Here is a 25,076-nt window from a genome sequence, read left to right as displayed (position 1 = left end):
TTTAACAACTTTCTTCTGAAGGTTAGTACTAACTGAAAAACAAATGAATGCAGAAAAAAAACTAGCGCTCATGTGTTAGATCCGGGATTTTTCAGCCCATTTGTTATCCTGAATTACATCCAATATATTTAGGTGTTCCGCAGGACAGTGTTCTTGTCCCTTACATCTCCTCTATGCAGTTGACGTACCGACCTAAAACACCACTACTGTGACAACATATGCTGGCGATACGGCAATTTTATCTTCTTAGGAGGATCCAATATCAGCTACAAGAAACCTCCAAATTCATGTCAACAAAATTCATTTGTGATTGAAAACATGGCGTACAAACCATACAATCTGATTAATAGAGACTTAAAATAGTTTTTGAATAATTTAGAGAAATAGCAATTAAATTAAGTATAATATTAATTTATAAGTTTGAACAGGAGATCGCTTATTTAAGCGATCTTGTATATGTCATTGTATAACATAAACCTCATCAGGTACTTATTGCCCATTGGGCACACTGGGGCTCACAGAAGAGCACAATAGTAATAAAAAACTGCAATTCCACAACGGAGAATATCATAGTAACCAATGAATGCTGATGATTTTTAACATTTTATAACTAAACAAAACAAAAAATATGAATTCCAAAATACCATAACTTGTTTGTTATAGCTTTTGTCTAGTATGTTAAGTATACAAACTCTATTGATTCAAATATTTTGTAAAGCAAGAAAACTTATAAATTCGATGTAAGATCTGGTAAAATGAAGTGTTTTTAACTGCCTAAAACCAAGATATATGAATTTGAATTGTCATAATTGTTCGGATACTCTTATTTTAACTTCTTTATAGCCTTCAACCCAAAGATGATTTATCCCTGGATCTTCACTTGTTATTTCTCATTGTTCTAATTATTACCCGTTCCATACATTACGTCTATTATTTCATTATACATTTATTCCTACAAAATAATATTTTGTGCAAAAATACATTAAACGGTGATACAATCAATTAATTTTGAAATAATATTTAGCTATAATTATTGGGTCCGCATTTCATTTACTGGAAGAAATTGTTTTCCTGTCTCATAAATGAATATAGTTCCACAGCTATCCTCAAATGTTCACTCCAAACTGGCTTGAATATTTGCTTATGGATCTATCATTTATTTGAATTTTTTGAATGTCTGATTTATTTGATTTACTATCAGTTGAGATACCATTTTTTTCATTCATTATTAAACAGAGCTCGCATATACTATAATTTGGCTCTTATTTTATAATATTCGCATCCGCTGTCAACAATAGTGTCATGAATTTTCCCTAATATTTTATTGTGCAACTGGTACGCCAATGGGAATTCATTAATTTGCTATTTTTCAAGTGATAGGGACTACTAAATATACCATTTAATATATATATAATTTTACTTTAAAATTGACCTGTTGTTCTGTAAATATAAAATGCAATTGCAACTTCATATACAGTCAGATACAATATTACATACAACATACTCTGTTCGAACTTATTTTGTACATACGTCATTTAAATTTGTGACATCAAAACGTCGCAATGTTGCCGCATCAACTCGCATCAACGCAAGTTTTACTTCAGTTTGGCTTTGACATACAACAACATTCTAATCTGAATAAAGTAATTGAACAAAAATGTTATCAAATATAATTTATTTTAACATTATACTACATCTAAAAACAACATTTAATTATACAGCCACAATAGTTTATAGGTTAGAGTTATAACCTCTTATCACTATTGCTTTCAAGAATTTTGCATACGTCTGACAACCGGATGACTTTGACAGGCTCATTCCTTTAAGTGTTCAAACTAATAAGATAGTATTGTCTCTCTGTTTAACTACAATAAAGTGAGAAAGAAAGTATTGTTTCATTCTGAAACGAATTTACAAATTGCGGCAGGCAATACATTAATCATCTTGAAGTGAACTGAATTGAAAAAAAATTAATAGACTATATTTGTAAATAAGACAATAAAACCAAATAAAACTAAAACTAAAATTTACAAAAGCAGTTTAGAGATGAGGAATATACAGTTACACAAGGAAACTGTCGAGGAATTATGAGAGTAATTAAAAAAAAAAGAATGTATAATGAAGTTATGCTGGGTGTTTTGTGACATTGCTTCTTCATCCAAGCAGTCTGGAAAGCATTGCTGCGATAATTATTTTATTTTTAACTGCAAATTTTAAATGCTCACTTTCATATTAAAGAAGACCTACGATACAAGTACGCAATTTTTCGATCCCCTCTGGTATTGCTCTACTTTCATCCCAATCCCCTACACACGAACAGAAGCGACCGAAAAAAAAACAACAACAAAAATTAACACGGTAATTTATCTGAAAATGCCACTTCGACCCTCGGAGGCCCAAAGAACACCGAAACCCTGCCACCCCCGCTCTGCGTCCATAAATAAACGATAACGAAAAAAAGAAGCGGAGCGCAGGGGCCAGGGGCTAAGGGAGGGGGGAGGCGGTCTGCTTTGGTCGATAACCGGGTCCTCTTACTTCTCTCCACGTCGGAGAACAAATTGGGCAAGAAAACATTCCGGCGGTTGTTTCGCAACTCCACCCCGAAGAATTACAACAATACCGAAGGGAGGAAGGGGATTGTTCCTTAACCACCTCGTCCCTCCCTCACCGGGTGCGAGGCCCTTAGCGTGGTCCTCGATAAAACTTTACCGTTATTGAACTCGCCTTCTTCTCTTTTCTTATTATGATTTTTTTTCTCCTTCAGAAATTGGTGCGAAATTTCGTGTTTCTTTTGTTAATAGTCGTTAGTGAATTAACATAATTTCTTCGTGGGATACAAAAAAAAAGTTGAAATATATCATAATATATTGAAAATTCAAGAGCCTTCTTGACAGGTCTTCGAAGACACATTAAATATTCGAGAAAATAACGGCGAAAAAATATTGGTACACCTATCTATTTTAATATCAGTTATTAATCTCGCAACTCTAAGATATCAATTAACTATCAGGTTCCAAGTTTACGATCTTATTTTCTTAATACGAATAATTTAATGTGGTCTTAGTATAAGATAATTAATCTAACTACAGTGTCAATTAAACATAAGAATAAGAATGAGAAAAGTAGGATAAAAGTGGAGTAAGATTTTACTCATTTCTTTTTTATATTTTAAAGTCTCCTTTTACCAACTATGGGTTTATCTGGACTGGGCCTAAAGTTTAACGTGGGCTCCGAACCACGGTCCTCAGCATTAAGCCTACCTACTGGCGAGGTTACTGGCGTGACTGGGATCATTTTCCTTGTCGGATTTTACACTCTGGTCTAGAATAATCACAAATTTTAAACAATCACAAACATAAATTTACGACAATGCCCCAGCAGGATTCGAACCAGCGGCTATCGCAACAATAGAAGGACTGTCCTATCGCTTTCACCACTGCACCACCAAGCCGGCTGATTTTACTAATTGTTAAATTTGCTGTAAAGTTTTTTTTTAAATTTAGTTACATTAATATAATAATTTTCCTACTAATCCAATTTTTTTTAGTCCAGTTAATAGTGTTTAAATAATTTTGAAAGATTTTTTTGCAATTTGAATACTTTATTCGGTGAATTATTATTTTCTCCATCTCTAATTACTACTTACAGGTTACAAGTCATAATCAAAAGAAAAAGAACAATGTTTTTGTGCATATTTGGCAGTTTTACGTTAATATGATGCGGAATAACTTTGATTTACACCATTTCAGCTTGTATAAAGACTATGTTTTTAATGTTTTGCCGAACAAATAACAAGGTGTCACCACTTAAAATATCTTTTTGACCACACGACATATACACATGGCATATCGTTCACATGACCAGTGTCATCAATATGGTTTTAATAATACTGACCGTGTATGTATTATCGATAATAATTGGCGGCATTACTAAAACATACAGTTACATTATTGATTCGGATTTCTTTCATCAGCAGTTGATGTGACCAAGGCAAGAACTTTACAAAAATATTTTGTATTTGCCTCAATCATTGTTTAAATACTTTTAAAAAGCTGACAGGACTTATGTTAAGACCCATATTATAACTAATGGCACAGCCTTACGAATAACTAAAGACCTAAAGTTAAGACGATAGGGCGGTCCTCGTACTGCTGTGATAGTTACAGGTTCGAGTACTATATCGCATGGACTTACTTTATGTTTCTTATTATTATTCTAGTTGTATCTAGGCAACAGTATGAAATCTGTCAAGCAATAACTTTTGAAGTGGCTTGTAAGTTGGTCACTAGTCAGTCGGTAGGCTTAATGCCAAGGACCGTGGTTAATAGTAGGGATGTTTGATGTCGATTTCCATATAAAAAAAAACGATATATCGGCGAACACAAAATGTTGATACCAAACCCCACAAAATTCACTTGATATCCAAGGGGAGAAGTCTGAAAACAAAAGTTAGATACTTGTATCGAACAAAAAGATACTTGTATCGAAATTTTTCCGCTCCAGTCCTACTTTTCCACACAAATTTCACTTCATGGACGAGGGAGGAAAATCCCAAAACAAAAGTTCGATACTCTTCTAGAGATTTCATATCGATATTTTACTTTAGAACTAAAAGTTCGATACTATCATTTACAACTATCGATAATTCTTTTAAAAAAATCGATATATCGGGCAAAAAATATCGGCGATATATCGATATTTTTTCGGTATTCCTAAATTGGGTAAAAAATTGACTTCAAAATAAATTTATATGTAAATTATATGTGTAACTTTACCTTTAGAGATGCACAACATTTGACTCAATACATAAAATATAAGAAAATAAGTGGAAGAAACCATTCTGGGCAAAAAAATATAGGACCCAATATAATGATTGGGGTCCAACACTTGTTATAACCTTCTTCATAAATCCACCATTTCCTGAGCAATTTTTTATAGTTTTCAATCGATGATACTACACCACTGACTTTGTCGAAAAATCATCCCCCTTATCGCGCCAGAAACTCAGCCGCCGCCACCGCCAACCCCACCCCTTCTGTTCCGGCCAATTTCTCCGGCACTTCGTCCCGGGACGTCGAAGCTTTTATGTCCCCCCGGGAATTTGTCCGAAGTCGAAGCGACCGGTGGGGGGTCGGACCCCGTGTGGGAGGAGGGAGAGGGATGGCGGACGACGACGTCGAAAATAAAACCATACGAAACCGAAACACGTACTTTGTCAGGGAAACGTCTGAATCTTCCAGGGGTGGGCCGGCGAGTGGAATATTTTGTCACATATTTCCCGGACTGATGGCCGCGCAGACGGCATGGGCGGAAATGGGATTAGAATGGGATTCTGAAGGGAACGGCGGCAGCACGATAAAGGGTGAGGATTTTATTTCGCAGGAGAAGGGCAAAAGAAAAAAAAGCCGTTTGTGATCTTTGTTTCCTCGTTCCTCGATATATGTATTGGGAGTACAAATAAGTTTGTTTTTTTTATTATTTCGAATTGGACATTCATGGTAAAAAAAGGACTTTTATGTTTTAATCAAAATATTGTTAATCGATAACCCATACTGTTTTTGCTATATTTTAAAGTATCTTTTATACAAAATTAGGGTTTGTCTGGATTGGACCTACTGCTTAACGTGGGATCTGATCCATGGTCCTCGGCATTAAACCTACCGACTGGCGAGTGACCAACTTAGAGGTAATCCCAGATGATATCCGATCTGACCCAATTCTTGCCTTTTGGACAATCAGGTGTACGACCAAGACATAGCAGGATTTGAACCGGCGACTATCACAACAGTAAGAGGACCGTCCTGTCGGCTCAAACACTGCGTCAATCAAGTTGGCGTTAACCACTACTGTTTCTAAGCTGCCTGGAAACGTAGCCATTCGATTTAAATTTCCAATTATACGTATTTTTACACTTTGACGTTAACTCGCTGTTCTTAAATTTTTATCCCCCCACAACAGGACATTTTTTCTAGCTTAGTCACCAATATAGGATCTATTTTACAATTTATATTTCAAATATATTATTATCAGACTTGAATCATTATTATCATTTTCGTTTGTATGAATTATTTGTATGATTTTGTTTGTATGATTATTTATTAATTACAAAATTAAGTACCTTTACTCACAAATTAAGTTAGGCAAGCTATAGCATCATGCACACGCTGTGTGATATATATGAGCGGGAGGCATTAGACAACGAGGATTTGTGAAGGAATAACTTTAGTCGCGGCTGGAATTTGTTTTGGTCCTGAATGCATGTTTGCAGATTTTATGCCAAAACTAAGGAAAATTGCTTCACTGAATTTTGGTTTTAATATTTGGGAAATTCCAAGGCCACCAAGGTTATATAACGCTATGAATAATTATGTATTTCTACATTAATACTTCTGCTATTTTGGCAGACACTTCTGATACGCCTACTTGAGAACAAAAAAAACTAAAACTAGTAGGAAAATTGAAAAGTTTAAGAAAAAATCAGAGAAGATAGCAATTTTTAAGAATTCGTCACTGTCTGATGAAGAGCATCACCCTGTTAAGACGATTTATAATAAAGTCAACAAAAATGATAAAAATGTACGAAAAATCAGCTTCTCTCAGACACTGAAGATGATGACCATTTTTGTCTACTGTCCCCAAAGAGAAGAGTAGGTATAATGCGCTAGTTGCAAGAATGGGCTCACATTTAATATGTTTTTAAAGTGATGAACTGAATGGTGTATATATTTGCACCAACTCTGACAATAACGGTGAAATAATGACTAAATTTTTCTTTGATTCCACCCTAAGCTGATTTGAACAAAATCCTGATCAAGTGACCTATATTTGAGAGGAAATAATAAAAGACAGAATGTAATTATGAACTCGAAAATATAAATACGTAAATAAATTATATAAATTATACTTTCAAATTCAATTATTTTCTGTACCACCATTTTAGTTTAATAGCTATAGTAAAATTTCAAAACTTTTTTATGTTGAAACAAAACTATTTAGTAAGACATAACCGGGATATATTTTGATCAAATTAAGTAAAATTAAGTAATTAGCCGGACACCTGTTCTATCACCTGCACAAATCCAATTACCGTCGAATGTCGAAACGAATAAATAACAATAAAAACAAAACAAGTCGTTGCGGCCTGCTTGCGCGTTATCGCTTTCCGTACGCCATCGCAGCTGCGGCACGAACTCACGCACCGAGCAACACGTACCCTGTCATCAATTGCCGGAAGGCTAGACGTCGACGCTGATTTTCTGTTTTTGCTTTGCAGAGAAACTCAATATCGCCAGCGGAACGAGAGAAATACAGGCCGAGAACGCCCCAGGAACCGTCCGAATTGAAGAAACCAAAAAAAGAAGAAAAAGACCTGGGCCATGTAAGTATCATTAGATTTTTCTTTTTGTTTTTGCTCGTACATGTGTTCTAACAGACATTTTTATCACGCAGTACCTTCTACAAACTGCCGTAAAAGAAAGTTTATATTTATTTAGCTTACTATGTGAACGCAGACAGGCTAATTCAGGATATGTTACTCCTCAGTCACCTCCGGATTTGGCACATGCCCATATTAAGTTTCATTTAATTTTAAAGAGATTAATCCGAGTTTGGCGCATGCGCATAGCTTTATTTACTTACATTTCTTATCGTTATTATTGGATTTAATGTCGAAGGTAAATAGGTTCATGAGGTAAATAAAAAGGGTAAAATTTTGGAAATAACACATTTTATTTAAAAAAGTATTGAATAAAACGAAATAATACAAATATAATTAATATACGTCCACCCACTCTGTTTATAATAAAACAATATCTGTTATATATATAAATGTCTGTTATGTATATAAATCTGTTTATATAAAAACATCATATCACAAATCATTATTTTTTATAAATATACACAAATTTAATAAATAAAGGATTTAACGTAGAAATTATGTATAAGGAGGGAAATAAACATTGAACATTTTTTTGAAATAACTTATTTAATTTAAAAAATTATTGAATAAAATGAAATAATAAAAATAATTTCTATATGCCTTTCTACTTTTATATAAATACCATATTTAAATTAATTTACATGTTTGAACAATTAACAAGATCTCCAAGAATCATATAAATAAACATTACTATAAAAAAGACCAAAATCATTTAGACCAAACCCCACATTATAGTTAAAACCAAATGAATAAGCCACCACTATATATGAAAGTAGTGACTTTCTCCTAAAATTCTTCTAATATAATCAACTATGATCGCTACTATTCTTGATCCACAAATCCCATTAATGAAGTGACTACCTCGAGCTTTCGATTAAAGTATTCTACATTTACTAGCCTAAAATGAATGGATTATTGTACATTTAAGCTGAAAGAAATATCAGTCAATACATCATTATTTTTACAAAACAATAATTTGATCGTCGTTGATTGTTTTATAATTTGTTTATTTGATCCAGATCTACTTTTGTTAGTAAATTTAATAGTATCACTGTACACTGTTCTTACATCTTAGCCAAATGCTGTCTAATTTCTTCTTTTCTGAATTTCACATTCTTTGACTTGCACTCTCAACAAATTCTAGCTACATCTTACCTATAAAATAAAATTTAAATCATTACTAAAATATATTATGTGTAAAATAAATGTTTAATTATTACCAGTTACTACAATTATTGCTACTATTCTTGATGAACATACCTCATTAATGACTTGACTTCCGACACAACAAGAATCACTTTCTTCTCTGTACTTGTTATCATTAAATTTTGGCATATGTTGATATCTATTCGATGTCGTTGAAAATGATGTGTTATAAATTTGGCAGCTAACATTCCCACTATAAATAAAATTAATGTTGGGATTTTATAAGTTTTAAAAATATAACCTTACATTCTACACTTTACTCGTTCTTCCATATTTTAAAACCAATGTATGTTAAACTACCAAGAATAACACAACAATTTAATTATTATTACTATAGAATTACTAATGTAACACAAAATATAAATATCCTAGATTTTTTTGTTGTTTTGACTTGATCGACTGTACCGACCGACTTGAAAAGAATGTACGGCTTTTAGAAAAGGAAGGCAGTGTGGTTTTCTATGGTTTATTCTATGTAGGATAGGGCGCATGCGCCAAAACCGGAGATAACTGAGGAATAATGTATCCTGGCGAATTCGACGTAACGCGTTCGTTGCGGATCTGGGATCAAGTACTTATCCTAGAAGCCGACCACATTTTTTCTGATTACAATAATAAAATATTCCTAATAACGTTCTTTAACATGTGTCCAGTCTAGATTTATATAGAATATTATATAATATTATGAATATTAGAACATTTTTTGACAAAAATGTATTTATTTTTGTGTCACGCGGCATTTGATTGACCACAGTTGCTGATATTGCCGATGAAAATCGACAGAATAGGAAAATACATTGTTGATTAAAAGATATAATTTAATATACCAATAACGGGAATGAATCAACTACTAAAATAAGGTAAAAACATATTCAGCTGAAAAACTAGAAAAAAATAACTAAGTAATAAAAACCCTATTCAGATAAATCATAAGAGGCCACTCATGACTAATTTTTGCGCAGTCTAAACAGTAACCATGATATCCAGGATATGCACTACATACAAAAATAGTGCCTTTTCTTTTTCTTTTTGTAAATAACAATTTTTACATTGCTTTCTCATTACCTTTCCTGCTTTCTTCTCCTCTCGTATTTTCAAAACATGTTCGCTTATAGCTGCTCTGGAAGTAGGTTTGGACGGAAAATTTTTTGATAGACAAATGAAAGTCGTAAATTGGAATACGATTACGTGAATATTTATTGTAAAGTTAGGGCACGTTTCATATCTATTTTTTCACTTTTAAGACGAGAGGGTCCTGACATATTTATATTTTTTCCCGCCATATGCAATTCTGTAATACATATGAATCAAACAGGAAAAATCGAAACCAAGCACGTAAATGTAAAATAATGCCTATACAACCATATGGGCACACTGATAATGCTGAACTAAATACAGGGCTTAGAAAGACCACCGCACATATAACACACTGAAGCGTAATTGGCGTCCAATGAAAGCTTCACATTACGCGCTAGCGCGTTATTGGCAGCGAACTTGTTAATCTGCATCCTGGTTTCTGGGAAGTCAAAAAGTATCCATATTTTTTTGCAACAACCAGAAAAATGTCAAAATTTTATTAAAAATATACCGATGTTTTAAGAAAAAATAAAAATATTGATATATCGATCCAAAATAATATCGATATTCCCTAAACATTTTAAAAAGTAGTGATATTTTTAATAAACGTTTAAAATTAAGCACCGAAACTACACCTTACATTTAAGTTCCAATTATAAAGCTTTATTAAAAATAATTCAAAGGTTTTTTAATGTTCAAGAAATATATTCGTATTATTATAGTAATTTAAACGCTATGAAAAATTTCTCGGTGGACCACGTGTAGTGTGTGCGTTTAGGGGGTGGTTCGGTTACTTAAACGATTCACCGTTCATTGATCATATGCTTTGAGGAAATTTTCAAAAAATCTCCACCGATAACCAGAATCAACAAGAATTAAAAAAAAGTAGTGTTAATCAGTCTGTTGTGACGCCCAATGCTTTAAATACAGGACAATCAAGCCTCGCCGCTACAGCATTTAGTTGATGCAAAAAATTATTGCCTGTGTGGTTATATTTAATCTACAATTTACGCTAGTAAACAGACAGATTTCACCGGGATATTTGGGAAAAGATATATAGCATCATTTTTCGTAGATAGCTTACTTTTTCTTAACCAATCTTTTAAATATAAACTTTCTTTTGAACCACCTTTTGTCTAATAATTTTATATAAAAAGGTAAGAGGTAATATATTTTAATATATAAGTTTTATAAATAACAGAATATAGCGGTCATTTTAGAAACAATATTTCTGGCGTTTACGAGCTTTTCTCCATTCTGCTTGAAATACTTCCAAAACATAGTGTTTTATGACACATATTACCTCATGTACTTCAAACAATTTTATTTTTTTAATTATAATTTTTTATCATGGAAATTTTCGATGATGTAAGCTAATAGATCCCATCTTTTGCATTATATTTTCTTGTTAATCAAATTATCCTAGAACGCAACAAATTTTGTTTTGAAGTAGCGAAAACGTTGAAAGAGTTATTGAGGTTGACTAAGGTTGGCTCTAATAAAACACACAACCCATATTTTAAGAAATACATACCTATGAGAGTACATTTTTTAAAAATTTAATTCTTACTGTTAAAACTAGCTTGAAGATCATGAGCTTATTCCTAACAGATCTTAGTTATCATGCGCTATAGTTTTCTTGACTCCATCAACGATATGCCATCCATTTAATAGCTGCAAAGTCTCTGGGTTTTCATGGAGATCTAGCTTGGCTTCATGTTTGCTTGCAAACTTTTTGGTTTGTTCTTTGACAGTAAAGATTTATAGATCGATCAAGTCTTCTTTGTATGTATTCCAAGGTGAATTCACCGCATTAACTTTTAAAAATAGCTTTTTCTACGATATATCACAAACATATAAATTTATAAGCAGAATCAGATATTTCTATAATGTAATTTTTTTGTTACGATGTGTTTTCTATACTTATTAGAGTATGTAAAAATTCCGAAAAGCTTATCTTAAAAGGAATATGAATTAAGTCAGTGATTGAATGGCGACCACAAGTAAATTTATTATACGAGCGTTTCTGATTGATGACTGTCCCTTGATTGATGCACTCTTATTTTGCATGTCTTTTAATTCTATTTTTTTCTCAACTTTCAATTTACTGTAAACAATACATACATATTGTTTTTAAACAGAAAATGTTGGGATGACGGGTGTGATTAGGTGTCAAACTTTCCACTAGAAACATTATATGGTGTCTAATAACACTTGTCAATACACGAAATCACTGTGGTCATATAAACGTTGGAATATTAATAGATTAATGAAATATTACACTATTGTTCGACGTATCTAAAAATTATATTACCATCTGCACAATATTTTGGTAATTAATTGAATGCTCGTTCTACTTCCAAAGCTATAAACAATTATCCGGTAACTTATTACTAGTGCTGCATCTTGAAATTGAATAGGTGTGATCCCATTAATACAAGAGACACATTTTTATGGTTTTAAATTCATTATATTCTTTAATTGACCTTGATTAGTCATATTTTTCCAGTGATTCAATGATTTACAAATTCAATTCATGACGTGAAAATCTAGAGATATGTTGTAATTAATGTAATTTTTTGAAACATGAACAGTCATAAATCAGAGGGAGCTTAATCTAGCGAATGAGGTGGATGTTGCACCGACCCTTCACTTATTTTACTTGTGTCTTCTGTAAACCATGTGTTTTTTGTAATATTATTGGATTATGAGCACATGATCGAAATATCGGCCAAGATGTAGTTGTAAATTTAATGGTTGCATTGGCATTGACATTGAAACCATCATAGCTTAAAACAGATATTCCATTCAAAGTCTATACCTAAGATTTACGACTAAAACTTTCTAATTAACACCACATATGTTTAAAAAATGTTCCTCGACTATCCAGAACTTTCGAGCAATTATAGTACTTCAACGTTTCTAGGTTCACGCAATCTCACCTGCAAAGCTTTGGATTTATTCGCTGACCATAGATAACCTTAGGTTTTTGGGGATGGTCTCATTTCTAATGTACCATGGGGCATTAACAACGCTGCGAAGACTTTGTTTTGACATCTTTGGATCACGTTATTATCGGATTTATTAGTGCAACCTCATAATTGCATACCGTATGTCCACACTAGTTTCAAAATTTGCTTATATAATAACATTTAAAGTTCTGTTCGTTTCTTCTTGATATATTATTGTTGAAGATAAATCCAAGAGTTTATTTTATTCTTCGATGTAATTTGATCGTGTCGCAATATGAAATCGATTCACTTCAATCAACCAAATTTCTTCAGCCTTCCCCCGCGCCGAATATCACGTACAAATTCAAAATTAATTCGAATTCGAAACCCGAGACGCCCTCCTTCCTCATATCCCCCCGTTCGCCGCCCGCCTCCGGCGTAATCCTGACCCGTTTTGCGGCGATCGCCATTTGATCTGCTGTCAGGAGCAGCGAGCCGGAACTGCTCTGGGGACCTTGTCGGGACCGGCATGATTTTTTAATCGGCATCGAGGCCCGAAATTTCGACAACGAACACCCGCCGGGCCTTTATAAAATGCAATTGTCGCCGAGGACCCGGTCGGTCCGACTCCCCCCGGCCCGATGATAAAACATTTTGCCGCGCTTTTATGTCCCTCCCGAATCGGATCCGGCGTTTACGGTCTCTTTTATTGTCCAGGATTTTTGAGCGAAACAGTGGCGCGACAATGCCTTAGAGCGGACGAGTAATTCCAACGTGTACGAGTATCTGTCTAAACTAGTGATTTCCTAGTGATCAAAATTCGACCACAATTTATTAAGTTAATCATGTTTCTCAAGTTAATCAAGTTAATCTTGAGTAAAGAGAATTATTTAAGAATAAACTACTTAAGAATTACTAAAACTTTTTTTTGACAATATTTTCATTATAAAATCAGAAATATACTAAGTGTACAACGTTATGATTTGACATATATGTCATTTTATTCTACTGACATCAAGCTTCAAAGTTATACATGTTATAATCATAGAGTAATAGAGATGCAACTCAATAGGGGATTCTGGCGCAAAGTTTTGCTTTGCCCAACACCCAGAGGACGCCAAAATTGGCAATTCAAGTAATTTGATTGGTCCATTTAAATCTACACCAAGAAAAATATTTTACTGTGAAAACATTTGATTGGCTCATTAGTAATGTTTAGTACGTGGCAGCCTTGACGTCATGTTTAGTTGACTAATGAAATATATTTAAATTTCATAATTTTTAAATATAATATGTAAAAATAAATAAATATAAATATAATCTATAAAATATAAATATTATATACATATATAACCCACCTTGTTAGTACTTTTAACATTTTACTTGAAAGATCATTTTGGAATGTACTATAGAAAGGTTTTAAATTTACTTTTTTTTTAAATATTTGACAAAAATTTTGATATATTATCGACGTGGCAAAATCGCTGAATAATATAAAAGACATGGCTCAAAGACCTATTGACAGTAACTTGTGGGTCTACTGATTTATCCATAATTGTATGTAAACAAAAAGAACACTTAATATCATTTTCAAAAGCTTTACTAAATAACCTGAGATGAATCTACTACGGTACAACTTAAAACTTTATTTGCTCTTATAGGAACATTTGGAACTGAGGTTATAGAGTCAAGTAATAAACGGTAAGAATGAACAGAAAGGAAACTTTACCATTACCTTCTGGAATTTGTTCAAATGTCGATCACACTTGCTTCGAACACCCTAGTTGTGCGCCTGGAACAATGGAAATAGACACTACAAATATAGTAAGACCGTTTAGAAATTAATGGTAACAATTATGAACAGAAATGTGACTGACTCCTTCAATTTACCTTCTATATCATTTTGGTTTTGATCCACTTCCATTTGTACATATTTTGGGCTCGTGGTATTATTTTCACCATCACTAAATTATTCATAATGTATCACAGAATGTCTAGGATACGCGCGGTAACGATCATAAATCTGTTTCATGGTTAACCCTATCAGTTTAGGATTTTTAATGTTTTCTACCCATTTCTTAAAAATCGCCGGGCATTTTTTTAACGGGATGCGTTTCCTCACTATCTGTGCATACGGGCACACAACACTTCATAGAACGAGAATGCATTTCAACTACCGACTTGTATATACTAATAAAATAAAATAATAATTTAATCCATAAACATTATAAAAAGCTGATCACAATGTTCTCTATATAAAACACTTTGAAAATGGCGTACAAAATAAATAAACAAACCATAGAACGAAGTGAACCAATAAGGTCCCGCCGCGGCTCTTAGCATACCGAACAAAACAAGTAGCGACATCTACATGTTGGACGTCGCGAAACATTTTCTCAAAATTTCCTATAAAGTCAAATCTCTATTTCTCTATGGATATATTTTTCCACAAACGATTAGCAACCGATTAGTAGCGATGGGAAAAAGAGGGGAAGATGGGGGCCACATCAAATGAATGATAAACAAATGCAAAAATGAAAAATCATCTATGAAATGCTCCTTCAAAGATATGACGAATAGTGACGGGTGATGAAAAGTAGATTTATTTTGAAAATCAAGGTTATTACCTGGCGAAGCTGATCTGATCGACTGATCGACACCAAGGTTATATCGTTTTTTGGCCTCAAGACAATGATCCATGCGTGGTGGGACCAGAGTGGCATGGTGTATTACAAACGCCGTACTACTATCGCCCGACTATCAACTTTTCGTATCAATGAGACACGCTCTTGCAAAGCAGAACTTCGCCACTTTCGAAAAAGTTAGAAAATAGCTCGATGAATGATTTTGCTCAAAAGACAAACAGTTTTTTTGGGATGACATCTATGAATTACTTAATTAAAGATTAAAGACGGACAAGGTGTATAGAACCAAATGGCCAATACTTTTGAAAAATGCATTCTTGCATTTTCTTGAAAATTATGTTTTTTTTTCGAAAAAAAAAACTGTAATGACTTTCCGATACACCAGATATTTGATATATAATATTATTTAAGACAATATATGTTTGTATATTAAAACATATTAACATATTAAATTGACGAAAATATATGCACCTTTTTCATAGTTTAGACAGTTATTTGAAATAAGGGAATTTATAACTATTAAATGATTTGTTTACTTTTATTGATTCGTGAACAGTTATTAAAGAGTAAAATGAAGCAAAAATTGTTTGAAAACAAACCAAATAATATTTTATGCAGTAGCTAATTCTGATTGTTTATGGAATAAATGTTCATATGATGATGGTTCCAAGCCCCACCTTTTGTTGGCGACTATTTAAAACGTTCCGCCTTGTTACAAAATAAATATTTACAAATAAATATAAATGATATATATTTAAACGAACATATTTACGTTGGATCCACAAGACGAGACATTCTGCTTCCGAATAAAAGCATTGCAGACTCAAGCCGAGAAAAGGACAGCTCAATAGCGCGGTAAACCTGTGACAAATTGTTTTGGAGCGAAGACTACTGGGCGGGCTCGTCGGTGCCAAGGTCTCGGACCCATTTTATTCGCAAGTGACGCGCACCGACCGAGGAAAATGTGAAATCGACCGGGATCGACACCAATTCACACACATCCAATCTGGTCAGGTGCTTTATAACAATTCCCTTGGAACAATTCTCTTAGTTTCCTGGAATACGACTTCCAACATCAAGTAACTGTTATCAGATATTTTTTTATTATAGTAAACATAAATATAATAATTGTTTTATTATAGCTGAAAGATTTTTAAAAAAAACGTAAAAATTTTATTTTTTCGAATAGCCGAAGGCTAATAAGTTATTTGTCTTTATTTCTAATTTTCTACGGTTTTAAAATTACAAAATACTTATTCTACGATAGTCACTTATAACTGTATAGCTTCGCTGAACTTGATAAAATGATTTTACTCTCTTTACTCTTCTGATTAAACCATAATTATCTAGGAGGTGGAGAACCTAACGTTATCGACAGTTTCTTATGCAGATTGTCATCAGATGCATACAATCCCAGAGTTCAACCAACCACCAACACCATATGTCCACACTGGTTTCAAAATCTTATTATATACTGACATTAATATTCATCTTTCATTTATTTTAAATCAGGCTAAATTGTTATCCTAAAGTTAATTTTTTTAATAGCATAATTTACCCACCCAATGAGCTGCTTTTTTAACATTATTCGCCCGAATCTAAACTGACAAACATATTTAAAAAACTGATATTCAATAAACATCAATTTTTTGCATGGTTGACTAGATTTTACCCAATAATTGTAGTTTGAACTGTGTTAGTACCAGTCAAGTGTCCGTTGATTACCAAGGCAACTAGATCGTACATGAATAATAGACCGAAGACCACGATGCAGCGTTCTTATATTGCGCCAGTCAGTTGCATGTAGTCGTTTCTCTTTACACGTGCATTCCAATATATTACACGGTTAACGTAGAACTGTTTGGTTTTTACGAGCGTTCCAATTTACATGCGACTGGTGTGTGACGTTTAGTACGCTCGGCCGCGACCGACAGTGGCGGCACCTTTGCCATCCTGAATACATTTGTTTTCCTGAATCAGAATTTCCTGAATGAGTCACACATGCGGGAACCTATTTCCAATAAATTCACTTTATATTATTATTTATTTTCGTAAAATAATAAACTGTACTTTGAATTTTATTTACAGCACAGCGATGGCGAAAAAAGTGACCAGGACTTGGTAGTTGATGATGCTTCCGAGGACCCAATATCCCCACCGAATGGGACTGCGTCGCCTAGGGAGAATGGCATAGACAAAATCTCCAAGAAAGACCACCCCGGACCTCACAGCCCTAGGTAAATTCTCATTACCAAACTTATAATGAATGTTTGAATAATCGATTTCTCCTCAGATCGGGCACGTCAAGTAATGCCTCGACGCCATCCACGAAGAAAATGGAAGAGAAACCGACGACCCCCATTTCAAAACCGGTAACACCGACGTCAGCTGCCGGGTCTTCTGGTAGTAGCGGGATGAAAGCGTCCAAACCACCACTATTGGGACAGTATCCGCCTTATTTAGGAATTCCGAACGGTATGAGACTTTTACGAACCCTGGCCACCATCAATGTATTATTCTGGAAGGTGTTTTAGGTGCGCCAGCTCATGACCTTCAAGCAGCCGCGGCTGCAGGTGCTGGTTACGCGGGTCTGCACAATAATCTCCCTCCGGCGCTCAACAATTATCCGCGGCCCCCGCTTCAAGTTAGTTACGATCCCCATTCACAGATGAGGGCTCCAGTAGTACCGAGTTTGGCTGGTATACCCGGTGGAAAACCGTAAGTGTAAAGTATTCGTGCAACATAATCATTTAATTTTCTTCGATGTGCTGTTTAGCATTCTTATTATTATTTCTTGTGTCATCTTATTATTTGTACTAGTGATCGCCCTATGATCGAAATTCGACCACAATATATCATGTTCCTCTCATAATAAAATAAAAGGACTAATTTAAATATGATACTTTACTAAAACTTGTTTTCACAGTATTTGCAATATAAGATCTAAAATGTACTTGATATATAACATTAATTAAAATAGTACATGGTCGGCTTTGTTGGCGCAGTGGTCAAGCCAACCATCCCGGTCACGCTAGGAACCAGGCTGGCCAATGGGTAGGCTTTACGCTGAAGACCGTGGTACGGAGGGCATGTTAAACTGTAGGCCCGATCCAGATAAAGCCTCGAGATTTTAAAATAACTTTAAAAAATAAATAAATGTTTGTATATTAAAATATATTCAAACTATATTGAAAATTAACACTAGCATTTTTTAAATTACATTTCATTAAATATAATTTCAATTAACTTTCAATAATCAGCAAAGTACTAATAAGTGTAAATTACTACCACTGAACATTTTAGTAAAGTATCATAAGTAGATTATTTTCAGAAATGTAACCACTTCAGAGCATCAAATATAAGTATACATGATCTTTATTTTTATGTTATAGACATAAGTTTTGAATAATAAATAAAGTAATGCGTGTTTGTATGTAACAGATGTAACGACTTTTTTTATCATTAAATTAACGACTGATTCTTCAAAACTTAGGTCTGTGAAGTAAATAATCAAAATAATTGATAGAAGGTTCAAAAAGTAAAAACATATACTCACATGTCATATTACATTAATCATTGAACACCTTAATATTTATTAATGCTTTAAATTATTTATAAATGTATTGTTAATAATTCATAATTTATATGTCCTATATGTTCCACCTATGCAAATTGTTTAGTTACTTTCATTTTAAATCCTGCATATTTTCATTACTTCATTTATGTATTCATATAGTCCTTATCTTTTATCCATATTTCCCACCTAAAGTATATATTACAAAAACAATAAATACACCAGGCTGATTAAAAGAATACATTATTTAACTACATTTTTAAATAAAATTGCATTTTTCTTTACTTATTTATTATTTCACTCTTCGATCTCGCCCTTGCAGATAGCTCATCTTTAGTTTATCTTGTATGGCTCACATTTATATATTGCTTTCTACTTTGTCTTACATCATATGTGTCCCAATTAAAATTGTATAAAACCATTTTATAACTGTTCTGTGCAATATTCAGCTAGTGCTTTGTTAAGAAATGTATTTACTAATGAAACCTGAAATTAATTAGAAGTAAATACCATTAAAATTTACAGAAAAATGTTAACAACATCCAGAACCATATCAATTAATAACAGACCTTAAGTAAGAATATTTTTCTTTTTCTTCGCCAGATATGAAATTAAATCTATATAGAATTTTTTTTAAATTTAAATATCTTGTAAGCAAATAAAATAGACAGTTTTTGTTGTACTCGAATTTTGTTGGGATGAAATTTTCACATACGTCGGGCGTTTCGTTCATACCTTCCGATAAAGCGGGCACATTAATTTTTTTCCGTTGCAAAAAATGTTAAATATAACTTTACATGACCATACTATTCTTAATATTTTATCTAAACTTGCCATAACTCTTTAATAATTCTAACAATACGGGAATAACTGAAAGTAACACAGAACACTGCTTAAAATGAAATAATTTCGTTTAATTTTTAATTAATGTAATAATCTAACAGTCACTTAATTTTAACGAACACTATCCTTTTGTTATTATATCCTTATGATCTGTCGGCTAAACCAGGTTGCTTGATTTGGGCGTTTTTTGTTTTGTTGGAATATATTTATGTGTAACGCATGTTATACAAACATATTAGGTCTAAAAATTCTTCCTCGATGTAAGCCAAATTTCACGCCTCCCGATACATCCGTTTTCTTTAAAAAGGGAGGCAAGATTTTCGCTAAGCCGATTAATATATAGAAGATATTTTTAGGGCCTATTCCTTCCACGTCAGTGCCGATGGGCAAATGCAACCAGTGCCGTTTCCACAGGATGCCTTGGTTGGTCCAGGAATACCTAGGCATGCACGTCAAATAAACACACTGAGTCACGGAGAGGTTGTATGTGCCGTCACGATATCGAATCCTACTAAATACGTCTACACTGGCGGTAAAGGTTGCGTGAAGGTATGGGATATTAGTCAGCCTGGTTCGAAGAGCCCAGTATCTCAGCTTGATTGTCTGGTAAGTAGTCCTACATATTACTCGGGGTTAGTTTTAATTAAATATATGCATATATTCTAGCAAAGAGACAACTATATCAGGTCTGTTAAATTGCTACCTGATGGGAGAACGTTAATTGTAGGAGGGGAAGCGAGTAACTTGTCAATTTGGGATTTGGCAAGTCCTACGCCTAGGATCAAAGCTGAACTAACATCTAGTGCCCCCGCTTGTTATGCTTTGGCAATAAGCCCAGACTCAAAGGTTCGCAATAATGTTCTTTATAATCCTTTAACAATCTCTTAATTTATTATTCTTTACATGTTTGGTGAGGAAATAACGTTTTCTTCTGTTAGGTTTGTTTTAGTTGTTGCTCCGATGGTAATATCGCTGTATGGGATTTACACAACCAAACACTAGTTCGACAATTCCAAGGACATACAGATGGTGCGTCTTGCATAGATATTTCGGCAGATGGTACGAAGTTATGGACAGGAGGTGATTATTTATATTCCCACATAGCATCTTGATCAAGACTAACATTTCGCTTTATAGGTTTAGATAATACCGTCCGTAGCTGGGACCTACGCGAGGGTCGTCAATTGCAGCAACATGATTTCACCTCTCAAATCTTCTCGCTAGGTTATTGTCCGACTGGCGAGTGGCTAGCAGTTGGCATGGAGAACTCCAACGTAGAAGTGTTGCACGCAAACAAACCGGATAAGTATCAATTACACCTTCATGAGAGCTGTGTATTGAGTCTGAGATTCGCGGCTTGCGGAAAGTGGTTCGTATCCACCGGAAAGGACAATTTGCTCAATGCTTGGAGAACACCATATGGTGCCAGTATATTCCAGGTAACATATCACTCCATATTTAACATAATTGGTCCTTTAAAAGGCTACCTATAAGTAAATATATATAATAAGCTATAAGTTCAGATCATAAAAACATAACCAAGGTTCAAGCAGGAAGGTATAACACGTTATTACTTACTTAACGGTAATACTCACATATAATCCGTTCAATACAGTGAACTCACGTCATCTGAATTGAAAACGTCAAAACGTCCCAATGTTGCCGCATCAACTCTGAGTTTTAGTTAATTTTAGCTTCGACATAAAACAAAATTCCAATCTAAATAAAATAATTAAACAAAAATAATCATGTTGATGTTATCAAATATAATTTAATTTAATATTATAGTACATGTAATGCATCGAAGGACTTAAAATTAATGAATTACACAATTATAATAGTTTGTAGGTAAGGTTGTATTTTATTATGTTTACATTAAACTCTTTTCTATACCACCTATGATTATGAGTTCTAGGCGCATTTTTATGTAGTAGTATCCTCTGGAGGCATAATCTACCTATTCATTAAAGATCATATTTACGTTTTTACGTTTAGTTCCTTTGGTACAGTGTTTCTTTGTCATTTTGATATAACTGTATTTCTCCTTATATTGTTCTGTTACTACCTGTACCTACCTCTTTTTTATCTGCAAAACAGTTAGTATTTTTCTCTCCTCACACATTTTAACCAAATGCTCATGTATATTCTGAACAATTACACACATATCTGTACACATAAATCTTTCAGACTCTACAATAAGATTTCCAGTACACTAGAGTTATTTTATATTAATTATATACTCACTATTAGTTGTTTCCACTCTCATGACTCTGTCTTGGAAATTGTCAGCATAATCCCATATTCATAAAGTTTCATTCACGTGAATAACTAATTTGTTAATTCCCAATCTGTCTAACATTTGTTTGTGATTTTATCATTTGTCAATTTCATCTTTGGTTTGGATGAATCTGATCAGACACATTGAAGAAGATATTAACCATTCCTGTTTCCAGCATAAAGAACAATATACGTGCAATGAATTATCAGTAAATGTTATGACTAATAAAACCTAATGTACTGTGTAATTAACTGTTATTCCAATATTGGTTCCACTCTGAAATATCCAAGTTTCATGGAAATACACAAACTGAAATGATAAGTCTTCCTTGATTCTATTATATGCTTTTAAAAATGTATGTATTCTTTTAAAATCAATGTAAAAGCAAGTTCCATTAGACCCCCTTGTTACTTTTCGGACTAACAGTTTTTTCTGAAATAATTGTATTAAATTATGTTTATATTGTTTTCTGTTATATTATCTCTGATAGAGCTAACATTAAACTCAGCTCAATCAAACCCATCAAATTCATCAGCCGTTTCGTATAAAGACGGCTTCTTTTCGGTGAATCCAAGATTATATTTTTCATTTTTTCATATTTATATTTCAGTGACCATGTCCATGATAATATCCAGTGCAGCTGCAACATGCTAAAAAATATGTTCAATAAAAATTGCAGCAAATTGATATTTAACAGTAAAAATGTTTACCTCTTTAACGAATTTTACTGGCAACAGGAGGCCCCATTATCTCGTTACTGTTCGAAGTAACTGATTAGAGGTCTGTTCTGGCAGGCTTCAACATTTTAAATCAGAGTAATAAGCAGCGTTTTGAAATTTGTTAAAACAAGCAAAGCGTCAAAACAACGTTTGTCGGTTTATAGCTATAATTTAATATTTTGAAGAAGTTTGACAACCGGGCGACTTTTGTTTCGGTTACATGTTCGAACATATGAGACAGTATTGTGTTTCTTTTTAACTAGAATAAAATGAGAAGGAAAATATTGTCTGATTCTAAAACGAACTTATAATATCCGGCAGGCAATACATTAAACATATTGATGACCTGAATTGACTTATTTTGATTGGGCTATACGTTAAAAATAAATGTAAAAGATATTTTGAACTATTTCATAGAGTAATCTATGAACTATTTTTAAAAAATGATACAATATAGATCGTAATAGATCATCCAGGAAGATGTACATTCTAATTAATACTAGGATTTTTAAGTTATTGATTACAGATTTTTTAAACGGATTTGAAATTATAATTTTTATATGGTGAGGGTCGACAATATTCGGAATTGTATTTTTTGTTGTTAATGCATCTTTAATATCAACAATTAATTTTTTCTATTTTTAGTCTAAAGAATCTTCAAGTGTCTTGAGCTGCGACATATCCGCTGACGACAAATACATAGTAACAGGCTCAGGAGACAAGAAGGCGACTGTCTACGAAGTGATCTACTAAGTGTCGGGATGAAAACCTTGGCATAGACCGAGCGAACAGAAAAAATCTTTTTCTAATGAAAATTGTGATAATTAAAGTGTAATAAAATAAAATAAAATAAATAATGGTGTAAGAATATAGAGCATTCAGTGATCTGATATTCGAGAGGACTGTAAACTTTTTAGCCGAGTTTCGTGATCTCTCATGACATTTTTCGACATCGCGATTTAGTCGTTGTGTTTTTATGTAAATAGCTCGTATTTGTTGGTTTTATCTTGTATAAAAGAATTGAAATTGTCCACTCCCTCCTGTCCATTTTAATTACGTTATGTATTGATTGTAAAAGGAAATGCTACTAAATCCATTAAAATGCATTACCAATTTTTTCAAGGAACAAAAGAACATTGTATAATAAATAAGTACAAGGACATGAGAACGTTTAGATTGTTTCATCAATAAAATCCTTGAAAAAATTGCTACTCAATGGTATTCTTACTTGGTTTTAAGTGGCTGATTTCTGGTTCTGGGCGTTATATTTTTAACTGAAAAAATATTCACGTTGTAATGTTGCTTTCTTCCTGATTGTTTATGAATTGGACCATATTGAGAATACGTTTTTTGTGAGAAGTGGAAAAAATCCACCCATTGTTTTTATTTTAATTATTGTATTAAACATTTATAGTTTTTGTATGTTTATATGTATGTTCGATACCATCTTTCCACGTTCCAATACCCCCCCCCCCCCTTGTTATATATGCCACTCGATTTCCTGTAAATAATTAAATCTTAGAGCGATAGAATGTTTTTTATTTGTTATTTAATAAATAGGCAGTAGCCAGTAATTATATATTAAGAAAAAAATATCTGTACAGTATCTCTATATTTGTATATCGCGTTATTAGTAACTGCGTATAATTTACTTATTGTTGCTTGGACACCACCTCGTGGATAACATCGATTGGTTTTGTGTAAATTATTACCGTTCTTAAGTATATTTGTTTCTGATCCCTATCCGCCAGACTCCCGTCTCCCCCTTACAAACTTCTAGTAAGCGTCACGAGTCGTTTTTTGCGAAAATAAAATGTGTACATTTTAAATATTTTCAAAGAACGTTATGTATAAAAAATAAATATTTAAAATTACCTACATCTAGTTTAATTTAACTAACCTGTTGGCTGATGGCGTCATCAAATGATCTGTTGGTGAAGGAACTTAAATCTGCATATGTTCTACAAAGAAAACATTAATTAAACAAGACATATGAATCAAGAAAGATTACTTTCCGCTTTATCTTCCCAAATACAAGGGATGAACAAAGTAATATGAATATCTGACATACACAATATTTATTTAGTAATAAGGTATTGAGTCCGATATCATTCTAAATAGTTTCGAACAGAATGTGTCCTATTTTTGTACCAAAACATCCCTCAATTGTTTGAATGATGTTGGAGATGGATTACTGGCTTTTTTGTCTAAAACTTCCTATAAGGGCCTAATTATGATTTCTTGCGAATGTAGTGACCTTTTACCAAGGGTAAAACATTTTTCCCTATGCGTATAGACGCATTATCATCATTTCTACTTTTGTAGCTGAGCGTTGGCTTCCATTT

At 33.2% G+C, this 25,076-nt stretch overlaps 1 protein-coding gene across 4 annotated transcripts in view; it reads left to right on the top strand.

The window, feature by feature from the left end:
• LOC143206769 (transducin-like enhancer protein 4) overlaps window positions 1–24,605 on the top strand; it is a 265,857-nt gene extending 241,252 nt beyond the window's left edge. For 3 of the 4 annotated variants that reach the window (XM_076419462.1, XM_076419465.1, XM_076419464.1), the window contains 9 exons: window positions 7,274–7,378; window positions 17,406–17,554; window positions 17,611–17,792; window positions 17,843–18,035; window positions 20,091–20,340; window positions 20,401–20,580; window positions 20,673–20,814; window positions 20,872–21,173; window positions 23,377–24,605. In XM_076419462.1, coding sequence (XP_076275577.1) covers window positions 7,274–7,378; window positions 17,406–17,554; window positions 17,611–17,792; window positions 17,843–18,035; window positions 20,091–20,340; window positions 20,401–20,580; window positions 20,673–20,814; window positions 20,872–21,173; window positions 23,377–23,484 — 1,611 coding nt within the window. In that variant the 3' untranslated portion in view covers window positions 23,485–24,605. The remainder of the gene's footprint in view (window positions 1–7,273; window positions 7,379–17,405; window positions 17,555–17,610; window positions 17,793–17,842; window positions 18,036–20,090; window positions 20,341–20,400; window positions 20,581–20,672; window positions 20,815–20,871; window positions 21,174–23,376) is intronic. The other variant, XM_076419463.1, reaches the window with a different exon arrangement.
• Window positions 24,606–25,076: the final 471 nt, after the last annotated feature.

Source organism: Rhynchophorus ferrugineus, unplaced genomic scaffold (assembly GCF_030347505.1).
Source record: "Rhynchophorus ferrugineus isolate W39M unplaced genomic scaffold, kcgeb_rfMv2 rfM1, whole genome shotgun sequence".
NCBI lineage: Eukaryota > Metazoa > Arthropoda > Insecta > Coleoptera > Curculionidae > Rhynchophorus > Rhynchophorus ferrugineus.
Note: the sequence above shows the minus strand (reverse complement) of the source record. Positions and strands in the feature narration are given on the sequence as shown.